Below are 26,369 nucleotides of genomic sequence, written 5' to 3' on the forward strand. Positions count from 1 at the left end.
GAGATTTTTGTTCTTCTGGAATGGTTGTTTTTGGCTGCTGTTCAAAACAGCATCCTGGACTAGTTTGAGTAAATCTAGTAATACATGACACACTTTTCTTTTCTTTTCTTTTTTTTTTTTTTTTTTTTTTTTTCTTTCTTTCCAGAAATAATAGTACTTTTAAGAAGTTTGGTTTTTCTAGTATGTTTCATTTTACTGTAAAGAATAAGTAATGATATACAAATTCTATTAGGACATGAGTTTTACACTTATCTAAGAATTGTATTTTTTAATGTATTATTTTACCAAATATCTATACCAAAAATTTCTTGCTCTGTTCCTGTGTCTGCTTTGTTTTATGTGATGAGTGGATTCTATACCTGCATTCTTAGACATGATAATCCACATAGGAAAATCCATACAGGAAATTCAACTTTCATATTAGAATGAAAATAACCTAGTAGCTGAATACTGGTTTTTGGTGTTGATGTTAGTGTTATTATTGTTCAACAGCTTAGTCATGTAAAGTCTATTCCTATGGTATCCCCATTTAGAAATCTTTTTACTGTTGTCACATAGAAGTGTTTATAGTTTCCTCTTTTATAAAACTAAGACTATGTAAATGAAAAAAAAAAAAAAAAGAATATTTAATTGTTTGTGGGTTGATCTACTTCCCATTGACTGTTTTTCTATTTCCACTTGAATTCAACAAATAAGCAGAAGAGAAGTAGAGAAAAGGTGTGAAGCCCAGAATAGCTGCTTGAGTCATCAACAGATTGTCTGAAATGATTCAAACAGGTGTTTGTGAGAGTATGAGCTCAGGACTGTGGGGGTGAATTCCAGAAGAGATCAAACTACTTAAAAAAGGTCCTGAAGATCAAAGAGACAAAAAACAAACAAATAAACAAACAAACATAAACAACACCCCCCTCTCCACCTACCCCTCCCTCTCCTCCTATTCTGAGTACAGCAGGACAATAAAGGTCACCTCAGTAAAGGTTGAGCTCCTTTTCTTTGGACTGAGGCAGGACAAGAGAGGCTCACATGCCAGCACCAAGATCAGCACTACATCCAGGGAGGAGGGAGTATACTACATTGGTGCAACACTCATCAGCACATGCCTAAGTGGGTGGGTGGGTGTCCCACCAGCTGAGAAGCACCAGCTGATACTGCTGTGAGTCAGACACAGTCCGAGTCTTTCACAGGTAAAACTTGATGAATTTTGGATTCTCAAAACTGCACTACTTTTGCTTTTTATTAAATTAATTAAAATTAAATTCATTATAATGAGCTCCAACAAAGTCTCCAATGGAATTCTTGTATCCAGGCTAGGATGTCACAGTCACAGATGGGTGAACAACCAAATGGGTAAAAAACTGTTTGGATGGTTGTCTTAGAGTGTACCAGTGGTAATTCAGCTGGAGACAGATAGCAAGTGGAATACTACAGGGGTCTATCCAGGGTCCTGTGTTTAATGTTAGTGACCTGGAGTAGGCAGTGGAATTCTTGCTCTTTCCAGATAACACCAAACTGGGAGGGGAGCAGTCTATATGCTTGAGTGCACTTCTACCATCCAGAGAAACCTAGACATATTGGAGGGATGGGCAGTAAGCTGAGTATGGACAGTTAGCTGAGTGTAAGTCAACGGCATGCTCTGACAAGCACAGTTGGTCAACAGCATCTGGGGCTGCATCAACAGGAGCACAGCCAGTAGACTGAGGGATGGATTTTCCTCCTTTGCTCAGTACTCATTAGACCATATCTAGAATACTGTGTCCAATACAACTGATACATCCAATCTAAGGAAAGCTTGATAATCTGAAGTGAGTTTAGAGAAGCCGCTAAGATATTTGGGGAGTAGAGCACTCGCCTTTGAGGAGAGACTGAGGAAGGTGGGCCTCTTCAACCTGGAGAAAACATGGCTTCAGGGGCACCTAACAGCAGCTTGTCCGGGGCTGTAGGGGGCTCACAGAGATGTAGCCAGTGTTTTCACGGGGATTTGTGGTAGGATGGCAAAGGACAATAAGGGTAAATTGAAACAAGAAAGGTACAGACCAGATATATGCAAAAAATTTTTAGCATGAGGACAGATAAGCAGTGGAGCAAGTTTCCCAAGGGGGTTGTGCAGTCTCCACAATTGGAGATTTTCAAGACTTGACTATATAAAGCCCTGAGCAACCTGTTCTGACCATAAAGCTGACCCTGATTTGAGAATGAGGTTAAACTAGATGATCTTCCAACCTGAACAATTCTGTGATTCTAAAATAGCTCACAGAGCTCTTAAAAAGGTTCTGGGAATTTGAGCAAAGACCACATGCTTCTAATATCTACCCAATCTCTTTTCCTAGCCCACATACAATCAAAATGTCTGGTTTGTTTAGAAATAGCAAACTGAATGATAAAGTTGATTTATTTTGAGAAACAGACTGGCAGGCATTTCTGAGAAGAATGTTACTTTCTCCTCTGAGGCAGGTAACAGTTGTATGAATGACAATGTTTACTGATCTTGGGTAAGAGAGATCTGCTCCCAGAGGTTCTCTTGAGAATTTAAAAGTAGGTAGTTAATTCAGCTGATGTTAACGGGTTCTGTCAGAATTTGGCATGGTGAAACCGTGTTGCTTAAACAGACCTACTCCTGTAATAGTTACTCGTTTAAGAGGGCTCTCTTCAGTTAATTGTTTCTGAGTTCCCAAATACACAGCTGTGTGTGGTGCAATGCGCTCCAACTGATGACCTATTTACTGGTGGGTTTCTGTGAGGGCTGACCTATGCCAGTGACTTTGTGGCTCAGTTGTTCAAAAAACTGTTGAGCACAAAGAAAGAGATGACAATCAGCAGCGAAGGTACTAATTTGGCAGCTGGGTACTGGCAAAAATTGAAGGACATATTTGCCCAGACCCTACTGTTTAAATGGTTGGTATCGTCCAGAAGTTCTCAGGGCAAGAGCTGAAATAGAGTGCTGCTGCTTGAGACATTAAACTCCCTACTTCCTCATTGATTTTCTAACATAACCTTAATGCTGTGTTAGCATCATTTTTTCTGTTCATTCCATCTGCTCTTAGGTCTCCCCCGCTGTTTCCTAGGAGATATATTGCCATGATGCTTGCATCTGTAAGGCAGTGGCAGATATGGGGCAAGAGCCACATGGTTAGAGACAGCATTAATGCCACCTGAACATTTGCTGGGTTCTCAGGGGATCCCTCCACCCACCTGAGGGTTCTCAAAACCTGAGGGAGCCTTAGTTACAGTCATCTGCTTCACAGTGCTGTGGGAATGTAATGCTGTGGCTTCTCAGCTCCTTTCCAGTTCTATTTGCTTCTTTCAGACTACAACCTCTACTAAAAAACAAACAAACAAACAAAAAACCTGAAATAGAGTTATTTTTGTTCAGTTGGCCTATTTGTTTGGTGACCATTCTAATTCTGTCATCCATAAAATTTTATGACTTTTTTTTTTCCCCCAAACACATCAGAAATAAAATTCCTGCCTTTTTCATATCTTTGCAGGTATGGTTTAAGAGATGAAATCCAAAATGTAATAGCAAGCATGATAAACTGGATATTGCAATTAAACAGTGCTGACACAGAATATCAGGGTTGCTAAGTCTTGCCTTGTGCTCTGGTCCATGGTCTTCCCTTGGTAAGTACAGATAAATCTGATTATGACTAACAAAATGTGTAGGCCACATTTCTAAAACTATGCCTGCTTTTCACAAGTGACCTAAACTCCAGCAAGAAATTCTTAAGTACAGTAAGAAAAAGATAATATGGAAAATAATTATTTTTTGCCCATCTGTATAAGTCATTCTATGTTTTGTTGGTATTTTTTTTTTTTTAATTTTATTCAGCTTTGTTTTCTTAGCAGGGAAAATAGGTAAACAGGAATTGTTTACATCAAACAGCTAACGTGTTTTTATTTAGGCAGAACTGTGAACAAAACAATGTATTTTCTAAATGTATGCAAACAAAAAGAGAATTTATGAAAAAATCAACATAATATTAATCAATAACTTGTTGGGAGTAGAGAATCTATTCATTAAATGGTAACAGACACATAATAAAGCTTTATTGTTTGAATGCCAAATGTCCACACATAGAAGAAATAAAACTGATTTTCCCAATGGGAAGAAGAACATTAAGGAACAGATTATATAGCAAGAGATACATTACAGCGAAACCTACGAATCACTCATAGATATTTCCCCAAAGAAAGCTGTCAGTCTCTTCAAAGTAAAAACTTATTGCTTTTGTAATCATTTTTATCAGAACATCTCACAGTATATGTGAAATAACATATACTTGAGCATTTAGGTTATACATGAAAAATGTTACCTTTCCCTAATTCAAGAGACTTAATTTTAACATTACAACTAAATTCAGCTGTAAAAAGGCTATCCCTAGTGTGTCAGTTGCATTACAGGTATCCTCACATTTAAATAAGATTATGGGTCTAACACGTAACACTAAGATTTACCCTGGAAAAGAAAACAAAAAACAGAAAGAAATACTGAAGTAAATTAGTATGCTTATCATGCCTAGTATAACGCTGATTATATTGAAACATGATATGTAATTAATTTTGTAATATTCCTCCAAATACGGTCTTCAGTGACCTGTGCTTCAAGACAGAGTCTTACAAAACAGAGATCTCTTACAAAGTTTGACATATTAAGAAGGCTTTGAATAAAGTTCTGGAAAATCTTGGACAAACATACTGAAAACAGCAGCAGATTTCTGAGCAGGGCCTTCAATAAAATGCATGGCACATTGGGCTAAGAAGGAATAAAGCAGCAAGGCATTTCTGCTAACAAAAGGTTTTTTTTTTTTTTTTTTTGCTATTCCAATCCAAATCTTCCTAAAGGAACCAAACCACTTCACACACACCCCACACCCCCCAGACGCAGACCTAGACCTAGACCACTGGACTAATGTTGGTGTCCTTGAGTTACAATTTACATACTTAAACTGGAGAAACATTCATTTTTAAACAAGAAATACCAGAAATGGAAAAGGTGTGGTAGCTTTAAAGAATTTAAACTACTTCTACATGATCTTTTTTTACTGAAAATGGCAGAATTTAGCTGAACCAAAGACAGTGTAATATTCAAACTCAGTCTTCACTAAAAAACTTTTTGTCTCAGTTCATGTAAAAACTTCAATAATATATTCAACCTTGGTGCAGTGTTTAATGAAGATACAGAAAACTAGAGAAAACTAGTTTGCAGAACTCTGCAAAGAGTTCTGTTTGTTATAAATACATGTTCAGTATGCTTAATGTACACACTATTCAACTTTAAAATGAAATTAATCTTTGACTAGACTTAAAAACACACATTCTCAAAGGGAATATACACACATAATAGAACTCGGGACAGTTTAAATTCAGAAGCAAAGCCATATCACAATATGCTAAAACAGAACATTCTTCAACTTTATGAACATCAGCAGCCTACTATGGACACTAACTGGGTGCCTCAATAATATAAAAATTGTATGGATATAAGAATGAGAATGGAATGGAATAAACACTCATTTATGGTATATCACATTTCTCAATTTTTCCCTAATACTTTGAAAAAGCTGAGTTCATCTTACCATAAAATACCACCTCAGTCTTTTGTACAGAAAAAAAAAAAAAAGTTGACTTGAATAGTATGTTATTCTTCATAAAATTCTTTCCAAAGTTTGACCCAAAACTTTCAAACTCTAAAACCCTATTTCTTTTAATCTATAGTAAGTAACAATATCCCAGAAAAAAAAAAAAAATCTAAAAATGTTTTTCATCTTAAACCATAGCTAAGGCACAGATCTTCTTTCTAAGGTTCTCATTTCCGTATTGAATTTTCCAGCTCAGCAAAATGAAAACATATTTTTTTCCTACAGATGTCAGCACTGTAACCTATGTCTAAGGACTAAAAATCAAACAGTGGCTTCTTCTGGTCATATATGAACTTGGAAAATACAGAATTCAGAGCTTGTTTTGAAACGCATCTGATACCAAAATGGATCTGCATTTACAAACATACCAAAGCCATGGCCAGGTCTGATTATTTTAATTTGATTAAGCACCTGCTAAACCGTGGCTTTTGCTGGACATTTTTTTGATAGTGCATTCATAGGCCAGTCTCTTACAGTTACAAAAAATTCACAGGTCAGTGGACATAGTGATAAAAAGAATTTTGGTCTAACAAGGAATATCTTCCTTGGTATAAAAAGTGTATTCTGCCTTTGATCCATTAGAGGTACTCCCTGGCTAGAAGCTCCCTGGTGGTATGTGTATCAAAAACAAGACATGGACTCAAAAAGAAGACAAGTGTAGTAAAAAGAGATATTTTACAGTCTTTTTTCAGGCCATATATTCAAAATGTAAACCTTGTGATGTGTTGTGTTTTTCTGTCAATAATTTCCACTGGACATCTCCATTCTTAGGATCTGTAGTTCTTAAAAATAAGTCAATATAATATCTCTGCACTTTTAGGAGTTCGGGAAGCAGAAGTGAGGGAGCTCAAGGAGATTAAGATTCATAAAATGGATCAAGATTAAGGGCATCTTTGAGTTCAGTGTTCCCATACTGAAACATTGGAGTAAGGCTTCCAAAATACCCAAGTAGTGTGTTCTCAAACACATATATGTCTGGTGTCTTCAAATCCTGATTCCACAATGGCACTACAACCAGCAACGTTTAGCTACAGAAACTTATTACTTCTTGAAATACATAATAAAAGAGTATAAATGGCTATGCATATCATTACTGAAATTCTAGAGAAGCTAAATCCTTCTGCCTTCCTCTGTTACTGGTGTTCTGAAGTCACCTGCACATTTCAGACTTTTTTATCCCCTGAATAAAGTCTCTAAGACTCAGGTGTTTTCCTTCTGCAAAACCATATTTTATTCATTTACATTTCTACACAATTTCAGAACTTTAAGTAATATTAATATCTTAATTTCAATAATTTTGTTAAATTTTATATTGGAAATTATGGATATTTTGAATGTTTTTCAAAGTACAGCTATGTGGCTTCTATTGAATTTATGATACTTCAGGCAGCAAAGTTTCTAAGAACTCATTTGAAAAGAAAAAATATTTAATTATATATATGTTATAGAAACACTAGTCATAGCAGAATGATGAAGGTATTTCATTAGATATTGGTAAAATTAATACAAGCAGTGTATTATGTAGTTTAAAATGATGGGATAAAGAATTAGTTCACAGATACTTGCTCACTCCAAGCCATAAAATCTCCAAACCCTTCTATAGACCTACTCATGAATTGCATTCTATTTTATATCCCAAGCTGTCATGTAGCTATAGTTAATTTTAAACAGGCACTTGTTGTCACTTCTGAATGTTGCCTAGCATCACTAGGCACTGGGAAGTTCCTCAAAACAATGACACGGTTGGTCTACATGAAAGAGGCAAATCATGAATATCTTCAAAAAGCCTGAGAACAGATTACTAATAAATCTGCAATCTATTGCTAAGTAAGGTATGCAAGGTTGTTACTTTCTTATAGCTACATCATCCAGAGATTTAACAGTTCTATAGCTTGTTATATCTTTGTGCACTTTTTCAAGAGTAGTACTCTAACTTCTAAGCAATTTCTACTTGCCTTTTCAGTACAAGCATGTTAATAAAAAGACAAAAACACTGTAGCACAATCCTATTACAACTATTATAATGAACCCGAATTTGTGCTTTTGATGTTGAGTCTTTGAACTTTTTTGCTTTGAAATTTAGTTAGAAAACATACAAGTCTACCACAGAGAGCACAGCTTATCCAGAGGGAACAATACCAAAAGGGATTTTTGGAGGGGAAGACATGACTATGAAACATGGAAAATACTTTTCTGTTAACAGTCTACCAAAAATGCCAAGTCCTAAGGTGTAAATAAATGCATTTATTTTAAGCTAAACACAAATAAAATAAAGGCATCAATATTTAAGTGCAAATGTTATGCTATCTATCATACCTTGTTATGTGTCTGAGTTTGTCCAACCAGGATAAGGATATTCGATGAGATAATAGAAAGGCAGAAATTGATTAGAATTATTGACCTCTCAGATCTGATGTACCTGTTCAAATAATTAAAAAAAAAAAAAGGAATGTAAAACTTTTCTAAATGGAAAACAACTAGTAAATCATGCAAAACTTTATGTAATTCTTAGAAATGTTAGAGAGATGTACTCTAAAATCTTTCATGTGCTCAGAGTATCAGTGAGATATCATGTTTCAAACATAAGAACTATGGTATTTGGATAGATATTCTGCAATTCCCTCTTAGTTTCTTGCTATATTAAAAAAAGAAAAAAAAAAAAAAAGAAAAAAAAAAAGATTCTATCAATGCTTCTTTTCAAAACTGCTGGCAACACTTTTCTGACACCATACGGATGATAATGGGATTGGATGCATTCATGTAATTTATGCTCCCTGCTCATCCCTGGGAATATCCACAGCTGGCATAGACGAGTCACCAAACTAACTTCAGAGAAATGTGGTGATTTACATGAAGAGAAGATCTGGTCCACAATGCATACCTAAGATGCAGATTGGTTGATGATACTATAGCAGTGCACATTGAAATGCATTATTGTTATAACAACAACATTAGTCTTGAAGTTCTAACACATTTACAAATAATTTGTGTGGAGAAGTAATAATACTGTAAGATCTTCATCTTCATAAAACCTAATGCCAAAAATAGCTCGTGTTTGTACGGGAAGATTTAAATTATAGCAGTGAGCATCACACACTCTCTTGCCAACTTATTACACTCATTTTACAAGTATGCTTAGGATGAAAAAGTACAAATACTCTTATTACCTACTTCCTTACAAGATGCAAATGTTCTCATTTTTCTGTATACAGCTTTTATATACTAGAGCACAGAAAGAGAATAATGATGGTTTCAATTGAAGTACCTTACTGACCCAATTTTCAGAGCCACTAACAGAGTAAATTTGACTACTAAAGTTAATGAAAGTTAAGGGTGCTCAGTTCTCTGAAGACTATGCCATATATTAACATATTTTATGACTATATTATGACTATATATATATCATACTATATAATTATCAACTGAGCTTAGTTAATATTGCTTTCTCCTCCTGAGCTGTACACCCATAACTGACACTCTGAGGTCATAGCAAGGGGTGATGTACCCATAAGAGATGCTCAACTTTGGACCTGTAATAAATCATAGTCCTTTTTACTCAGCTATCATTTAATTTACCATTACATTTTTTACATAAGAAGACAGAACAACCCTCATACCACAATTCACATGTTTTTCTAGAAATATAACAGTGCTGTTAAGGCTAAGTCTGTGTTTGCAAACAAATACAGGAAGTCTAATGCCTTTGTATAGATGGACAGTATGCTGCAACTTTCTAATTTGTTAACTATTGATTCACGTGGGCCAGATCCCAACGCTGAGTATCTATGGCCTATAAAGGATCTTAATGGTTGAGTAAATACAGTGCAAGGAGGAACTCAAAACACTGACTTAAGCTAGAACGATTTTAATTTTTCTGCCAATGCAGTAGTGTTGGCCCTTATTACTATGGAGGGGAAGTTGAAGTGAAGGGAAGGGAAGGCAAGAGAAGATACAGATATAGGTATGGAGTCAAAATATTACGTTTCTCCCCATCTCCAATTTTGTAAAAATAAGCAGTGAACCAAATATACTTATAAATTCCATGGTCTATCTTCTCCTTACAGTTGGCTACTATGTGCTCTCAAGAAACTTGTTCAATGCAAATTTTAATGATACAAATGACAGACCACTCAGTAATCATAATACTTTCAAAATATCTCCCTGATAGAACATGGAGATTTTTCTGAGTTATATTGTCTTCAGCTGGATGGATGCAGAACCCTTGTTAGGTCTTCCATAATATACCACATACATTTTTTCTCAACTCGGAAGTTAACATAGTGGAGTAGGCAAGTTCCACTGAGCATGACAGTATTTCCTTCCAAGTGCTAAATATATCAGGGAGTGCAAAAATAACACTATAATACCTCAGATGGGAATATCCTGAAATACTCTCATTCTTAGCTTTGACAGATAATAACTGATAATTCTTATACTTTTTTAAAAAAATATTATTATAACTTTTATAACTAGATATTCTATATTTACTATATATGTTTCTAGTTCTGTGAATCTCTGTGCCTGAATTAGAGAAAGAGAAAAGGGTGTAAAATTACCAAACTGCTTCTAAAAGCAAAATCCTATTAGCTGATTTTACATTACTTTGAAATTTACTATTTTCTCCCTGTTTTTCTTCTTCTTTAGTTGAGTACCTACTTTTCTTGTATTATGAATCAAAGTTAAGTGAAAACTCATGTTCTCTCTCTCTCTTTCTCTTTTTTTTTTTTTTTTGGATATATTTATTACTTTATATCACACTTCCTCTCGCTTTTCTATATCTTCCACACTAACACATGAAGTTATTTCTCATCTCAAAATTAATCACATCACAAATTCATTTTCTCCATGATTATCTATTGTACTTTTAAGTCAATCTAATTTTGTCATGTATTAAACTCGTGACGGACAGAAAGTACATTACTGGACTGTACCACCACACTATTTGAGACTGCTTCACTTTCTCACAGGAAACATGTCTTGTAGAAAAAACATGTAAAATGCTTACTGGCACTATAAATACCTCACTGAAAAAGCAATATCATTCACACTGAAGAGGGTAAAGTAAAGTGGGCTATACTATTGCCAGTAGGCCAAGAGAGGAAAACTAATCGATCACATCAAGAGATACAGAAATCAAAACATGCACTACATTTTATAATTAGTATAATTAACATTTTTAAAATAAGAAATGTTTCATCTAATAGTCTCTTTAAATTTTAATTCAACTAAATATAACTATGCATTCACATTCAACTTTGTCAATCCATTACATACCTCCATAATGCTGCATAGACAACTGCTAGGGTGATCAAGGCCAAGCATGAAAGACCACTGCCTACTATTAAGGTTACTGAGGGTGTACCAGATGATTCCATGATCTGTAGGTTACAACAGATAACCATGAAAGAAAACCATACTCCAGCAATTAAAACAACAGTTCAACACAAGAAAGCTCTAAAAGCAAAATCCAGCAACTCTGTCAGAGATAGCTTCAATAATATTACTTATGAAGCAGAAATCAACTTAATTCCAAAAATGATCCATACATAAGTCTGAGATTTGTTTAATTATTGATACAATCCTCAGAGGCCTTTGGGCTTTAAAATGCCTTAGAATACCCGCATAATATCTAAAAATAATAATAATAAAATACAAAAATAGTAATATTGCAATGTAATAGAAGATTATAACATAAATTCAAGTTTGAAGTACCCGTTAAAATCAATTTTAAAATTTGAGAAACAGCAACATTTGGAATTGTGTATTAAAGAAACAGCTTGGTTTTACCCTAACATATTAGAGATCATCCTGTAATTTTTCCCAGAATTTGGTTCATGCTTATTGCAGAATTATCAAACTTTCTGACTTTTAATAACTTTGACTTCGATCTACTATACTCACACACTTAATTTGCTTGGGCCTCTGACCATCTACAAGGAATGGCAAGATATCTATGGCAACAATAACATAAGCCTTACATAAAGAAAATGGAAATTTAGAATTAACTCATTTTTACTCTGTGTATTAATAAAATATGAAAATAAATAAATGACCTTGAAAACAAACTAGCTTTTCCTGCCACAAAATAAGCTATTATCATCAGATATCAGGTAAGGTTTTCCCTCCATGTGTAGGTGTTCACGTTCAGCAATAGACATGGTCCTTACTAATAAAAATGGGAAAAAGAAAAAAAAAAAAAAAAAAAGATAGACCTAAAAGTTTAAAATGGTCCAGTGTCTGGTTTGCAAAAATGCTCAGGGAGGTATTGTAAATTACATTTTATCAAGATATCTTTTGTCACCCAAATAGGAGATAAGACTGATGTACTTTTAGGCCACATCTGAGGCAGAAAGTAACATTTTATTCCAGCCACTTTGTTCCAAAAAAGAGTCTGATCATATGCTTCTAAAACCAGGAACATTAAATTATACCATAGCATGATAACTTCACAAATATTTGCTTTTGAGCTATTTTTATATTCAATATTGCTGTGTCTGCTCATATACTTTATGTTCCCTCTTTTACATGAAAACTTGTTTATTTTTGTTACATTGTATCAACAGCTACATAGAAAATCTGTGCTGAAAATGTCCAATGCAGATCTGCAATCTGTTTAACTACAGTATCTAGGGTTATCCTACCAAGAGAAATAATAAAGCCCTGTACAATCTCCTGAAAAGGCTTGCAACCTTTAAAAAGCTTGTTAAGTTGATAATTGTTCAATACAAAAGTTTTCAACACATTTGCATTACAATTAGAAGTCTTTCTCTGAGAAATCCAGAGTTCGAGAACATGTAAATTTCACTAGGATTTAGTTATATCACGGAATCTGGAATTCGCTTCTCTGAGACACTGTAGCCACCAGGAAACTAACAACATTAGCCTACCTGGAATATTAAACAATTCCTCAATTCAACGTCTGAAATATACCTGAGAGGAAATCTCGACCACCCTCCCCTCACCCCCCCGCGCTATTGCCTTTTGCATTTAAACTGGATTTTTTTTTTCCACCCCCCTTTGTTACTTACTATTTCTCTAGGTTGCTGAGCCAAAATGGCGAAGGTAGAGAGACGATCACATAAGCATTTCGTATGGGATGCATCGGTAAGCACAGTTTTACATCCCTGGGTGGACCAGGTTCCCAAAGAGTCGTTCCTGCAAAGGAGAGAGAGAGAGAGAGGGGAAAAAAAAAAAAAAAAAAGAAAAAAAAAAAAAAGAAAAAAAAATCGGGATAATTACGCCTGACGGCCAATTCCGGGAGGAGACAATGCAGCTGAAATCGCGAGGAGAGTGTAGAGTGTAGCGTGTAGTTCCCGGACAGCGGAGAGGCACTTCGAGTGGGGCAGCGCCGGCACCGGCGGCGCCCCCGCGGCGCAGCGGGGCGCGGAGCGCGGAGCACGGAGCGCGGAGCGGCGCGGAGCTGTCCGGCGCCGTGGTGCTGAAAGCCCGGCGCGCTGCGCTGCGCGGAGCCCCGCCAGCCGCGGCAGCAGCCGCCCCCTGCGCTGCCAGCCACCTCCGAGCCTCACCAGAGCACTGCGAAAAACTCATCGGGGGAAGAGGGGGAGGCTTTTTCTCTCTCTCTCTCTCTCTCTCTCTCTTTTTTCTCCATACCAGCTCAGTTTCTGGCCCCTTTTACAAAAAAAAAAAAAAAAAATGTGGTGGTCGCTACTTGTAGTGTCTTTTTTTTTTCTTTCTTTCTTTGTTTTCTTTCTTTATTTTTTTTTAATTATTTTTATTTTTTTTTCTTCACTGTGTGTGTGTGGATAGTTTTAAAAGCAGATGGTTCTCAAACGCCTGTCTGGGTTATGCCAGTTGGACAGGGAGATGCTGGATCTTCTGTTCTGATGGCTATTTTTGCCGTGGATTTTTTTTTTTTTTTGGTTGTTGTTTTTAGTGATCAGCCTTGGAAATTTCACCCTGGAAACGGCAGCATCAGATGCCTCCAACTCTTGCCTGAGCTCCAGCAGAGGGGTGGATTTCAGTACAGCAGCACACAACATTACCAAAGAGACACACGAGTTCGCCCTCCAGACATCACTCAGTCAACTCGCCTTCCCCTAGCTCCCTCCCCCTTCCCGATTTCTTTTTCTTGGGGTGGCAGCACCACGCTAACCCCAAGCCAAAGAGATCATTAGCTGGCACTTTTCACCAACCGCCCCTAAACAAAACAAGATGATTAACACAGCCCCCGAATTCAATTAGACATTCAATATGCTAATGCGAGGTCTGAAACCCACCCCAGCATAACAATAAAAATGGTATCAACCCACGTTTTCTTTGTGCGGGCAAGGGAAGAGGGAGGGAGAGACAAAAAATCAGTTATCCTTTTTTTCATGGATTACGGGGGGATGGGGTGGGATCATTTCTACAGGAAAAAGGGGTTGATTTCAACTAATTCAAACCTATTATCTTTACATATGTTACGTTTAGAGAACAACAATTGGGTTCTTCTTGTTTCCCCTCCTTTCATGTCCAGGGAGCAACTGCAGGACTCTGCTGGCAGCAGCACCGTGTGCGCTGTCAATTCCTGTCAATATCACCTCAGGTCACTAAATGACTTGAAAACACAGAAACGAAGGTGGAGGAATAATAATTTCCAGTCACTGGGATCACCCTTGTTTCACCTCTTCGGCCTCAACAATCCACACTTGTGAGTGGCTGTACGTGTCAGGGCCCTCATGCAAAGAAAATTTGTTATCCCAAGTCCACTCGGAATGCAGTTAGCCCTAGCCCACCTCGGCATTGTGCGCCACTAGCTTTTGAACGCACAACAGATGTAACCCTTACGCACTATTGTCTCTAGAACAGTGCCCTGTAATAAGCAAAACAAAAGGCAACTGAGGGAAACAATTGAGAGAAAATCACCAATTCTTCAAGATACTAAAACTGTCTGCTAGCTTTCCTTCACAAATTGTGTCTTTCAGAGAGCCACATGCTAAATAACATCCACTTTGAAAAATGTAGTTACACATTCTATATTCTGAGGCATTATCTTCTGGACAACCTAACCAATTTACTTTATTAACTTTCCTGCTTCTTATCTTATTGCGACACACAGTTACGGCCAAATGAAATACATTTATCTGTGCTGATTAAATATTAAATAATGATAGCTTAAGAGAAATTGACATATTTTTAAAACAAAAGGAAGATATTATTCATTCTGAGAATAAGATTTAATATACTGAATTCACCCTATGCTGAAAAGTACAGTGCATCCAGTTAACACTAAATCCTTGCAGATGGTGTACAATGTGGAGCTTTATACAAGTTCTAATTATAAAAGTTAGACAACCACAGAGATCAGCTTAATTTAAAACAAAACATCTGATATAATTATAATTACATTTAAATTAGTATAAATCATGGGCAGTCCACCAGGTTTAGAGGGTTAGATTCTTCTCCTCAAGTCACTCATGCAAATGTAAAATTCCAATCACACATTATTTGAGCAGTTTACCGTAGCGCTGTATCACCAGATATTACAAATGCACTACATATTTTGCAAAACTGCTTGAATATTATTGAAAATTTTGGTGGAATTTCCAAAAGCACTCTGGAGTGAAGGAAGTACTCTAATTGAACTTAACATTCATTGACAGGGCAGCAGCAGAGTCAGGCTAATATTTACACTTTTTGCATTTCATTGTTCATATGTTTTCAATGACACACTTCTATTTCTTGCCCAGCAGTATTATGTTTCAATATGTAACAGATGAAAATTCAGTGATTAAATAAGGTCTAGCTCTTCTTTCTAACCGATACAGTTGAAAAAAAAAAAATCATTAATAAATATATTTGTAGCCTGTTGAAATGATGGCTGACAGAAGCTGTGCAGATTTTTACACTAACTCCATGAAGAACACAGAATAATGAGCAGAATCCAGTGGAAAATTGTAACTGAAATTTGTTGCATGATGCTCATGCCTGCAGAACAGTAAATGTATGATTACTTACTCAGAAATGCTGGACATTTTGACTTGCTAGCATAAAATCAGTATTTGATTTTAGGTATAAAGTAAATAAGGAATAGAAATATGGATTTAAAACAGATATCTGATAATCAGTAGATCTCAATGCTATGCTTGTTGATCAAGTCCTTCACCTACGATAATCTGTCCCTCTAGTAAAACAACCCTCCTGGGCTTGTCAGAATCTGTCACATATTCAGAAGTTTCATTCCTTTTTGGTGTAATTTTCTTTGAATATATGTCTAATGTTTAGGGTTATATGAATATGCAAAGGGGCACCTATTACTCCTGTGGATCTTTCTTCTTATGCAGAAGCTATAAAGGAGTGACAGGTGCTATTAACACAAGTTCTATTTATAGCAAGGAAAATTATCAAATTGAAAATATGTAGCAAATATAGATGTAGGTTCATGCCCATTATTGGCAATTTTGTACTGTTCCACTGAGCTACAGATGATTTAATCAACCTGGCAAAATTCCCATGATATAAGCAGAGGAATTCCCAAGAAGCATAGATTCACCATTGCGGATCCTGTGTCATTCTGCAGTTTAGGCATGGGAAAAAGTGGGGAAAGCAGGTAAACAGGAAAAAAAAAAGTCAGAGTAGGATGTAATTCAGCCCCATGGATCTTTGGCTAATATGGCATAAGCCCACCCCAGAACCTGCTTCTGATTATGTCCTTCTCAGGGTAGTCTTGACAGAAAAATGCTAGAGTGTCTTTTCGAAACCCTTTTAGAGTTTAACGTAAACTTTTTATTTCTAATCAAGAATTGGGAACATACTGTGCAATAAAAATAACGGGCAAATGATGTACAGAAAAGTATTTTAATTGTATGTGATATAGCAGAAATAAAGTGATTTTTACTGTTTAATGCTGTATTATGCAGTATTGCATGATATATAAGTGTTTCCTCCTACTGAAAACAATGACACGACTGTCTCAGATATTGAAATGGAAATACAGTTTATAGGATAGGAGCATTTTTGTAGAATAAAAGACACAAATAATTCACAGACACAACTACCAACCTGACACAGACTGATGATCAAGCTGCACTTATTATGCTAACAGTTATGTTTCCCCTATTTTGCAGCATTTTTCTTGGTCTTATGGCATGACTTATCAGTTATTATTCACATATTTTGTTAAATTTAATAATATACATCTTACTAATTGTATTGTTCTATCTACTTTAACATAATGATGAATAAAAATCAGCGATGACATTGCTGTCAAAACCACTCACTTAGTAAAGAACTTAACCACATAATGTACACTGTCTACCTTATTAGTTTACTTTGAAGGATTTTATCCAATGTATCCAATTTAATTTTTATTTCATTTTATTTATTTATTTACTTTTAGGGACATGCTTTAAGAGGCATGAAAGAAAAAGGAAATTATTTATGGATAATACTGTTAAATATTTTTTCCATACTGGCAACTAGTGATTCAAGTAGTGGCTTGGGTTTTTGAGTGTCATAAACAAATAGTTAACATCTTGGCTATACATGCAGCATGTTAGCTTACTTTAGTAATATATTTGATGACTGATATATGTGTTTAATGTGCAACAGGAAATTACATATTGCATATTACATTACTTCAACACAGTAGAAAGCAGAATACACAGAAGCTAGGAAATTATAACATTAATTCTCATAAGGTCATCTAAATTCTCCTCACTTTTGGAGCATGTACATTATTGTACATTGTTTTCTGTTCAGCCAGGTGCTGTTTTTCCATTAGGAACAGACTTTGGTATTCCAATTTTATTTTCAGTGACAAATAATGACAAATAATGAAGACAGGGAAAATGCAGACAATATTTTTTTAGCCCAGCAAAAGATAGAAAATAAACTTATGGCCCTTATGAGTAGCAGATTATGTACACCATTGTGCCTGTTCAGATGTGCTAGCTGGCATATTAGTGAAGATAAAGTCCTTTCAACACCTGCTTACTTCTTTACACCTGGATTTAAAACCTCAGGGAAGCCATAGGGAAGGCTGAACTGCAGGAGTCTCCTTTCAGTTGTGCATGTCCATATGTCTCAGGCTTGACCTAATCCTTAGTATGCATAATTTCTGCTGTGATCAATCTTATTCCTACCAGTAGTACATAGCAACATCTGTTTTATCTCCACAGTTTTCCTAATGTAAAAACAAACAAACAAACAAACCCAAACACACAACCACCAAGAAAACAGATGAATGCAAACACTTTGCATGATAATGTAACACATAGAAACCGTACTTTACCAAAGTATTGTTTATCCTGAAATTGTTAATATGATTAACAGTATGTCTCAGGGTTTTCCTCCCCCTCATACAATTTAGGAAAAATAATGCATGAAATTGTGGAGATGAAATAAAATGGACAAAAAATAACTGTCCTATGAGTACATGTTTAATACAATACAAATGTCCCCAAAAGGATCTCTGAATTTTGTGAGGTATCAGAAGAAAAAGATGTGTGATGGTTATCTTGCAACTGGATCTCCAACTAAAATACTGTGGGGAGTTCAATTTCCTAAAGAATAAGGCCACCTTTCCAAATAAGGCACTGAATTGTTTAGTTTTCCACAATGACATACTTAACAATGTAAGTTTTTTTGTCGTTGTTGTTTGCTTGTTTGTTTTGTAAAACAAGTGTGCATCTAGGCTGGAAATCAAGTTTTAGTCCAATGTGATTTAAAACAGATAAGATATTAAACCCTAAAAAATAAGTTTTACAACATAGCCATTCTAGTTATAAGCACAGATTGTCACATTAACTTTCTATAATCTCCAACACATAGCAAGATCGGGGAGAAAACCAAAAATTCCCTTGATTGTCAGTTTGACCACTACCCAAATAATTCACCCAAAGAAAAGCACAGAGTATTAATGCTTGGGGCAATACTTTAATACTCTATATCCTTCCTGTCCATGCAGTTTAGGGCATAATCTATAGAACAACATGCATAAACTGTACTGTGATCAACAGTCTCTCTGACATCAGCATAACGCAAAGTGTCAAAATATAAAAGGAAAATAAACTCTAAAGGAATAATATGATGAAAATGGTATGAAATAAGTACCAGGAGTTTCCTGCCTCTCGTTGGATATTACTCCTATAAAGCAAACTTACAAGAACAATTTATTTGTTTGTTTGTTTGTTTGTTTGTTTGTTTATTAAAGGAACCTAATAATGGACACTCGAGCAAAAACATTCTCCCACTTTTCTCAAGACTACAGAAAAAATCCAAGAAGTTTTTGGATGTATTACTACAAAAATATTTGGATGTAGTAATACATCCAAAAACTGAGAGAAGTGAATTCCTTTCCGTAGCTTTATCTCTGGCCTTGTAGATATTCTCAAACAAAGCACAGGAGTAAGTAGTGGGCATTCCTGTCGTGCATATGCTGCCAAAGGATGTGTACATCTGCTAAGGATTTATGAGAACTATGTCTTCTTTCCCAATGGACCTACAGGGTGAATGGATCAAACAAGAGGCCACAATTTCCTTCCAGGATATTCTATTTCCCATAGAAATATTCCTATTTCCCTTAGGAAGTGACAGAGACATGTGTCTTATTTTCATAAAAGCCATAATAATTAGAGCAAATTGGTCAACTCTACTGCAAATTCTACAGTGAATTGCTGCCTCCCTTCCTTCCTGATGACATTTCATTTATTTAGTGTCAGTCTTTGTTCTAATTTTGTCTTTCATTTAAATACACTTCTGTGAAGTTCATTCACTGTGACAAGGAAATATACCTTATAATACTGAATGACCAATTCAACAAGAATCATGTTACATTTTAAAAGCATTTACTGCTTAACTGGGGGTATATTTAGAGGCAGGACTCTGCTTAAATTTTTGTATGACAGATTTTTTTTTTTTTTCTTGGGGCAAAAATACATATAGAGGCGGTATGTTAAAGTATATTTTCTCAAAGTTTGCAGTATTGAGTTTAGAAGCATTTTGGATAAGAATAAAATTGTTCTTCAACTAGGTCAATTTTATAGGATAAAATTATCAGATGTTTAGTAGAAAAAAGGCTTAGTTCAACAAATATTTTATTAGCTTTCACTACTCACAAAATCAGTACGATCTTTCATGTGTTCAGACTATATAAATATTTGTGTAGATTTATGGTGATCTAAGGAAACATTGCCATGTAATATTTTTCCAGTGATGAACCTGTGAGATCTTTCACTCTGCACTATTATTCATAGGCACTCCTAGCAAAAAGGAACATTGTGAATTGTACATTGCCAGGGGCTTGAAAAGATTAGGGCCTCAGAAGTTTATCCTGGAAATTATGAATGTCAAATCCTGGATCAGGGTAGTAGCTATCTTTAATGTTTCTTCCAAATGACAAGATTAGCAATAGAGCATAGTAGTATCATTATTTCAAGTTTCAAGGCCAACTATGATCAGCAGGGAGGGGAACAAACATGATAGGGAATGGAAGAGGTGAAGAGCAGAGGCTGGGCTTCCATCACTGTGACTGTTACAACATTCTGTGCTATTCTAGATCGAATGACCCAATAAAACCTAAAGCAGAACTTGGCTGTTCTGCACTGAAAGCAGTGACTTTCCATCTGTGATCACCAGAATTGCAATAGAACAGTTGTATCAGCTCAACTTTCTTAAATCGGTGGGGCCAGATGGGATTCACCTGACTGCTGAAGGTATTAGCTGATGTATAGCTGATGTATAGCTGATGTGTAGCTGGACCCTTCTCAACAATTTGCCATAGGTTTGGAGAGGTTCTTGATGACAGGATGCTAGACAATATAATATTGATCTAAAGAAAGGCACGAGAGAAGACTCAGGAAATTACAGGCCTATTAGTCTAATCTCAATCCCTGGAAAAGTTATGGAGAAGGCTGTCCTGGGGGATACTGAAAGGCACTTAAATAACAAAGCTATTATCAGGCATAGTCAACGTAGGTCCATCAAGGGAAAGTCCTGCCTTATAGTAATTTGGTCTCCTTCTATGATAAGGTCACCAGGTCGGTGGATGTAGGGAAGATGGCAAATGTAATCTGTCTGGATTTCAGTAAGGCCTTTTATATCATCCCTCATGGCATCCTTCTGGATAAATTGTCCAGTGGTGAGACTAACAGGTTTACACTGTGCTGGGTGATGAACTGACTCAATGGTATAGCTCAAAAGATTATAGTAAATGGAGCTACATCTGGCTGGCAGATGGTCTCCAGTGGTGTTCCCCAAGGCTTAATTCTAAGGCCAGTCCTGTTCAGCATTTTGAACAGGATTTCAACATCAATGATCTGGATGTAGAAGTTGAATGCGTCCTCAGCAAGATGATACTAAGTTGGGAGTTGCTGTTGACTCTATTGAGGGACAACAAACCTTATAGAGGTATATGGATAGATTGGGGCACTGTGTGATTAGCAATGGCATGAAATTCAACAAGGAAAATGTTGGGTTCTGTACTTGAGATGGAGTAATGCCAGAGACCGGTACAAACTGAGAGATGAGTGGTGCAGAGCATCTCAGACTTGGGGGTGCTGGTTAACAGCAGGCTCAGCATGAGCCAGCAGCGCGCCCTGGTGGTCAAAGGGCAAACCGCATTGTGGGATCCTATCCTATCCTATCATCGTCTGGCCTCCTCTGACAATGCTTTGAATTAGGCACCAGAGATGCCAAACATGATGTAGGAAGAAAGTTAAACCACAAAATGAGAATGGTAGAAACAAACACACTAAGTGGTGAGACACTGAAATGATGCTTGGTGATGCAGAAGAGAGCTTACTTTTGGAGCTAGGCATTACCTTGCAAAATCTGAAGACAGTTACATCTCAAAGATGCCCAACAAAGAGTCCCCATGTTATGTAGCAACTCAGTGCTTTCAATTTCCTTCTCTCCCAGAGGAGCATTGAATATGTTTTGCAGCAGATGGCTTAGCCACCAGACTACAGTATTGTCATGTGGGAATACCATGACCATTTCTTATTGAGGCAGGTGCTCAGTGAACAGAACTATGCATTGGGTTCAAAGGTGAATCAAAGCACTGACTTTGTAGCAATACTTCAGGAAGACAGGAATTGGCATCTACATTCCAGCTCCTGCTCCACTCCATATTAATTGAGCATTAAAACAACAGTGTTACAAGTTTTCTGAAAATCCTCAGGTTACATACATATTCCTTTATATTTTAACTGCATTACTAAGACCTGGGTTATCACCTTCTTCTTCACCAGCTCTTGTAATACCACTTGCTGCTCTTCCACTGTCCAATGCCTGTTGGATTTTCCAAAGGATGTTCTGCAAAGCTATGGTAACTGGAGAAAAGTTATCTCAGTGTCAAATTTTAGAAAAAGAAAAAGAAAAAGGAAAGGGAAAAGGAAAATGAAAAGGAAAACGAAAACAAAAATGAAAACGAAAATGAAAGACTTTCACTTACACTTTGAAAAACAAACAGACAAAAAAAAAGAAACAAACAAAAAACAACTTAATTCAAGACAAGATCAAACAAAACCAAATCAAACCAAACCAAAGCAAATCAGGACACAGTTAAAAACATTTATAAAAGACACAAAGAAATAAAATAAAACTGACTGCTTGCTCTGTTTTCACACTGAGATGTCAGCAGTATGTCTACCCCTTTATCCAGATAATATTCTGCAACATTTCCTAAACATTCAGTTTATAAAGAGTCCAATTTTCTGTACACATTTGGACTCAGATTATGTCCTTTTCCTTGTATAAGATATTTGCTTTTTATAACCAATTCTCTTTTGTAAGTTTCAACAGATCTAATCTGTTTTTCCTCAAATAAATTGATTTTTTCTTTATTTTTTTTTTTTTAATTTGGGAGATAATCTCAACATCCCTCTTAATTAAAATAAGTACTCTTTTTTCTTTTATTTTTTTATTTTTATTTTTTTTTCCATTGGAGACATCTCTTTGTTAGATCAGATGTTATCTTGTGTACCTGACTAGCCAATTAACAACTCCTGCTTCAATAAGAGTAACACTTCTCTGGTGAGTCAGTGTGCACCCTGAATGAACCTTCTTCAAATCTTTTATTGGTTATCAGTCTGTACATTAAAAGCACATTTGATACAAATACCTCAATAGGAGAAATGCATATAGCTATTACTATTGGCTCTTGACTGAGATCAGACTCATTGTAATTAACCAATTGGAAGTGACAAGGGGTTCGTAGTGACTGATGCTTAGCATCTTCTGTTGAATATCCTTTCTTCAGTGAAAACCTTATCTACAGATCTGTAAAATTGAGTAATCTTCCCTTTTCAGATAATCAATATTTAGTTGTAATATGAAAGAGTAGGACTAATCATGTAAAAAGGGAATAAGAAAAACTTCTTCATTCCAAAATGTCCTACAGCATGGGGATTAGGTCTTTCCTCCTGAAAGCTTTTGCAAGCACAGATGGGACTGGAGTTAAGGTAAATTTCTCCTGTTGTGGGCGAATTTTCTAACCATTGACTGACCAAACAAAAGAACTACAGTGAAGGTCTTATTTATTTATTTATTTTTTCCATGTTTGATGTGGTGCCAAATTCATTGCTAAGTCAAGGCCACAGTCAAAAATGACAGAGGCATGACCTCTTTATGGACTCTGATGAGGGTTAATTCTGGGATTCTTCTGAGCATGTTAGAATGAAGACATGCTGGCAGAGCAGCAATATAAAATGCATAAGATCATCTAGATTTAGGATTATCCAGAGTTGTATGGTGACCAGAAAGGAAGTCTGACAAAGTCCACTATGGACTGAGGTACCGATAGTGGCAAGTAACTGACTACCATATAATGGCTGAGATTTTATTAAGATGAGGCAATGGAACAAATTGGTACAAGAAGTTGAGGTGTGGTGACTGTATATGCCTAGCTGATAGCAAATGTTATGTAATATAGCTAAACACAAAGCTTTCTTAAAGCATTGTTTTCAATCTCATTAAAAAACAAAACTAAACAACCCAGACATTGCTAAAGCTGATAGATGTAAATTGTATATTAACATCTCTGTAACTTGCAGTTAACTCCTCTGATATTCTAAAGTGATGCACTTTTTTTTTTGATACAATTTTTTTTTTTTTTTTTTAAGATGTGGGAAAATCACTGTGATTACAGAGATATGTTCAAGTACAGATTTAGGAAATTGAGGTAATTTTGTTAAAAGAAAGAGATGTAACAGGCACCCTTTTTGTATGTATCCTTTTTTTTTTCTGTGCTGGTTTTAGCACTGATGTTGTTATGTTTCACAGACACTTATTACCTTAAGATGTAGTAATGTTGCTTCCAGATTCAGAATAGTTTGGATGTAGCTACTTTGCAGTGCGCTTGTGTAAGCTATTGCTCATCTGAATCTTCCTGAGTTGACGTATTCACTGACCAGTTGCCAGTAGATATATGCAATGGTTTGCTGCTAGAATTTCCTACACCATTTTATGCCTTGTCTAGACTAAGAGAATAAAATACGATTAGTGAACAGATAATATGTGCTAACTGATACTTTTTATAGTACTACTTCACACCTATATACTGGTAGTGTTGCCTAAAATGAAGTCAGCTGATTATGATAGTTTCTGCACATAACACACATAACATTTAAACTGTAGTACTTTTTTTTTTTTTTTTCCTCCCATAGAATTGACCAGTACAGAAGCTAGAATAAGGAGGTGTGCATCACACTGCATTACAACAAATGAAAACAGATGCTTAAAACCCCCATATTTCAATTCAAGAGTCTTGGGAAAAAAAAAGAAAAAAGAAAAAAAAAAAAAAAGAGAGAGAGAGAGGAAAAAGAGGAGGGTCTGCACCATGCCATGTATGGGCACTGAACTTTATCAAGGACTGTACTGACTAAACAGTATAATGTTTTGTGTTGGTGTGTGTTGCAGAGGAGACCACTGTCATGCACAAAATTTGGTAGATTCTGTTGTCTTCCTCTGAATCTGAACTGCACATGTGTAATATGTCTGGAACATCCACAATGCAACAGACAATTTGCATTTGTAACATCCATATGCCGGGAAGTCCCCCAAAATTTACTGCAGTAAACAGTGCCAATATGGGATTTAAGTCCTCTTACTCCTCTGGTAAATCCATGTCATCTAGTCATATCTCATTTAGAGTCCATGTTTAGACAAAAGCGACTGATGGCATTAAACATATAAATTGGTCAAGAGGTTGGATAAGTGCCATTTATTTCGGAGCCTTAAAAAAAATGGATAGGAGAGGTGTGGGGGAGTATGTGCATTAACTGAATGCCAAAAAAAGTCTGAACAAATGCAAAGAGCTAGTAGCCTAGCTACTATCTTCCATCTCCTGAGAATATATATATATTTATGTGTGTGTGTGTGGCTTAAGAGAAACAGAACAAGAATATCTTATGCTCTGCAGGTGCAGGGAATGTAATAATTGGCTTGTGTCTGTACACTGTCAAAGTTGGTGCACTCCCTAGCCTTCAGGTATGGCAGAAAAGGACTGGAGAAATGGCCCAGAATTAACAATGTTAATATACTAATGGTCTACCTGCATCATACCTGGTCAACCTTTCAGCTGAAACCCTTAAAACACAAAGATGAATGGCATCATCCTGAATCTCAACATGAGCCACAGGAAAATTAGAGACATCCCTAGGACTCAAGGCCAAAATAAAAATCTGAAGGTAAATTACTCATAGGCCCAAAAGAAAATGCTATATGTATTTAATTCTCTCTTTATATGGAGGTCTTATATCCTACTTTGGATGTTTATAACTTTATACGATACAGACTACTGAAAATATATGTATTTAAAAACATACATGGCAACATTAGTCAGTTAATGTCACAGATTCTGCAGAATGGAATCAGCTCATTGGCATGAAAAGCATACTGCAAGATGTCTGTCTGTCTGCAATGTGTCACATAGATAGGACATGCTTCAGTGGACAGCTCTAAATCTGAAATGCCTTTCCCTTCAGTCAGACAGTGGTGCGAGCAGAAACTGCTATAGCATTTTCTTATATTTTGAAGTAATTTGCATTCTGTTATGTTCTCAAAGTACATATTGTTTTAAAAGTGCAATAAATAAAGAATACAGTTAATTTAGATTACTTTACTAAGTCTGAATTATATACAGAATTCTTAGTACATGAAGCTTATTAGACAGAATATATCTCCTAAAAATTACATGAGTGCAATTGCGATCATTGTGTGTTCTTATAGAATATTCCAGGGAATGTCATGAATCCATTTCATGTCAGTGCATGCAGTATATTGATTGGACCTGTCAGCTTCAATGGAATATCCTCAGTCAACTCACATCAGAGACTGGCACTGTATTTTTATCTCTCAGACAGTTAAATAATATCCAAAATTACATGTAAGCAAACATCTATTTATTGACTCTGCATCAGAGAAAACTTAGATGTGTATTTTAATTCAAAGATTCTAGAGCATGTCAAGCTCATGATGTGTTCTTCAGTTACATTAATTTTAGGCAGGATTTTGGAAATAGCAAAGCAGAAAACGTGATTATGCCACTCTAAAAAAGTCTTTGGTATGCCCGCATTTTAAACACAGTATGCAATTCTGATCTCTTCCTGACTCAAACAGATTTAGTAGAACTAGGAAAGCTCCAGAGGAAGGAGAAGTGACAGAAGGTATGGCATGACTTCTGTAAGGTAAGTCTCTTCAGGCTAGGTAAGAGGTGGTCAAGGGAGGTCAGATAAAGATCTGTAAGTGTGCCATGGTGAAAATCAACAAGAAATGATTGCTTGGTATTCCTTG

At 36.0% G+C, this 26,369-nt stretch overlaps 1 protein-coding gene across 1 annotated transcript in view; it reads right to left on the minus strand.

The window, feature by feature from the left end:
• Positions 1 to 26,369, minus strand: part of ADGRB3 (adhesion G protein-coupled receptor B3) — a gene marked incomplete at its 3' end in the record, with an annotated part of 461,362 nt that overhangs the window by 83,796 nt on the left and 351,197 nt on the right. The window contains exons 16-18 of the mRNA XM_082757992.1: positions 12,665 to 12,791; positions 10,911 to 11,014; positions 7,953 to 8,055 (exon numbers count right to left, since the gene is read on the minus strand). Of these exons, the coding sequence (XP_082614118.1) occupies positions 7,953 to 8,055; positions 10,911 to 11,014; positions 12,665 to 12,791 (334 nt within the window). The remainder of the gene's footprint in view (positions 1 to 7,952; positions 8,056 to 10,910; positions 11,015 to 12,664; positions 12,792 to 26,369) is intronic.

This window comes from Aythya marila, assembly GCF_965140915.1.
Source record: "Aythya marila genome assembly, chromosome: 3".
Taxonomy (NCBI): domain Eukaryota; kingdom Metazoa; phylum Chordata; class Aves; order Anseriformes; family Anatidae; genus Aythya; species Aythya marila.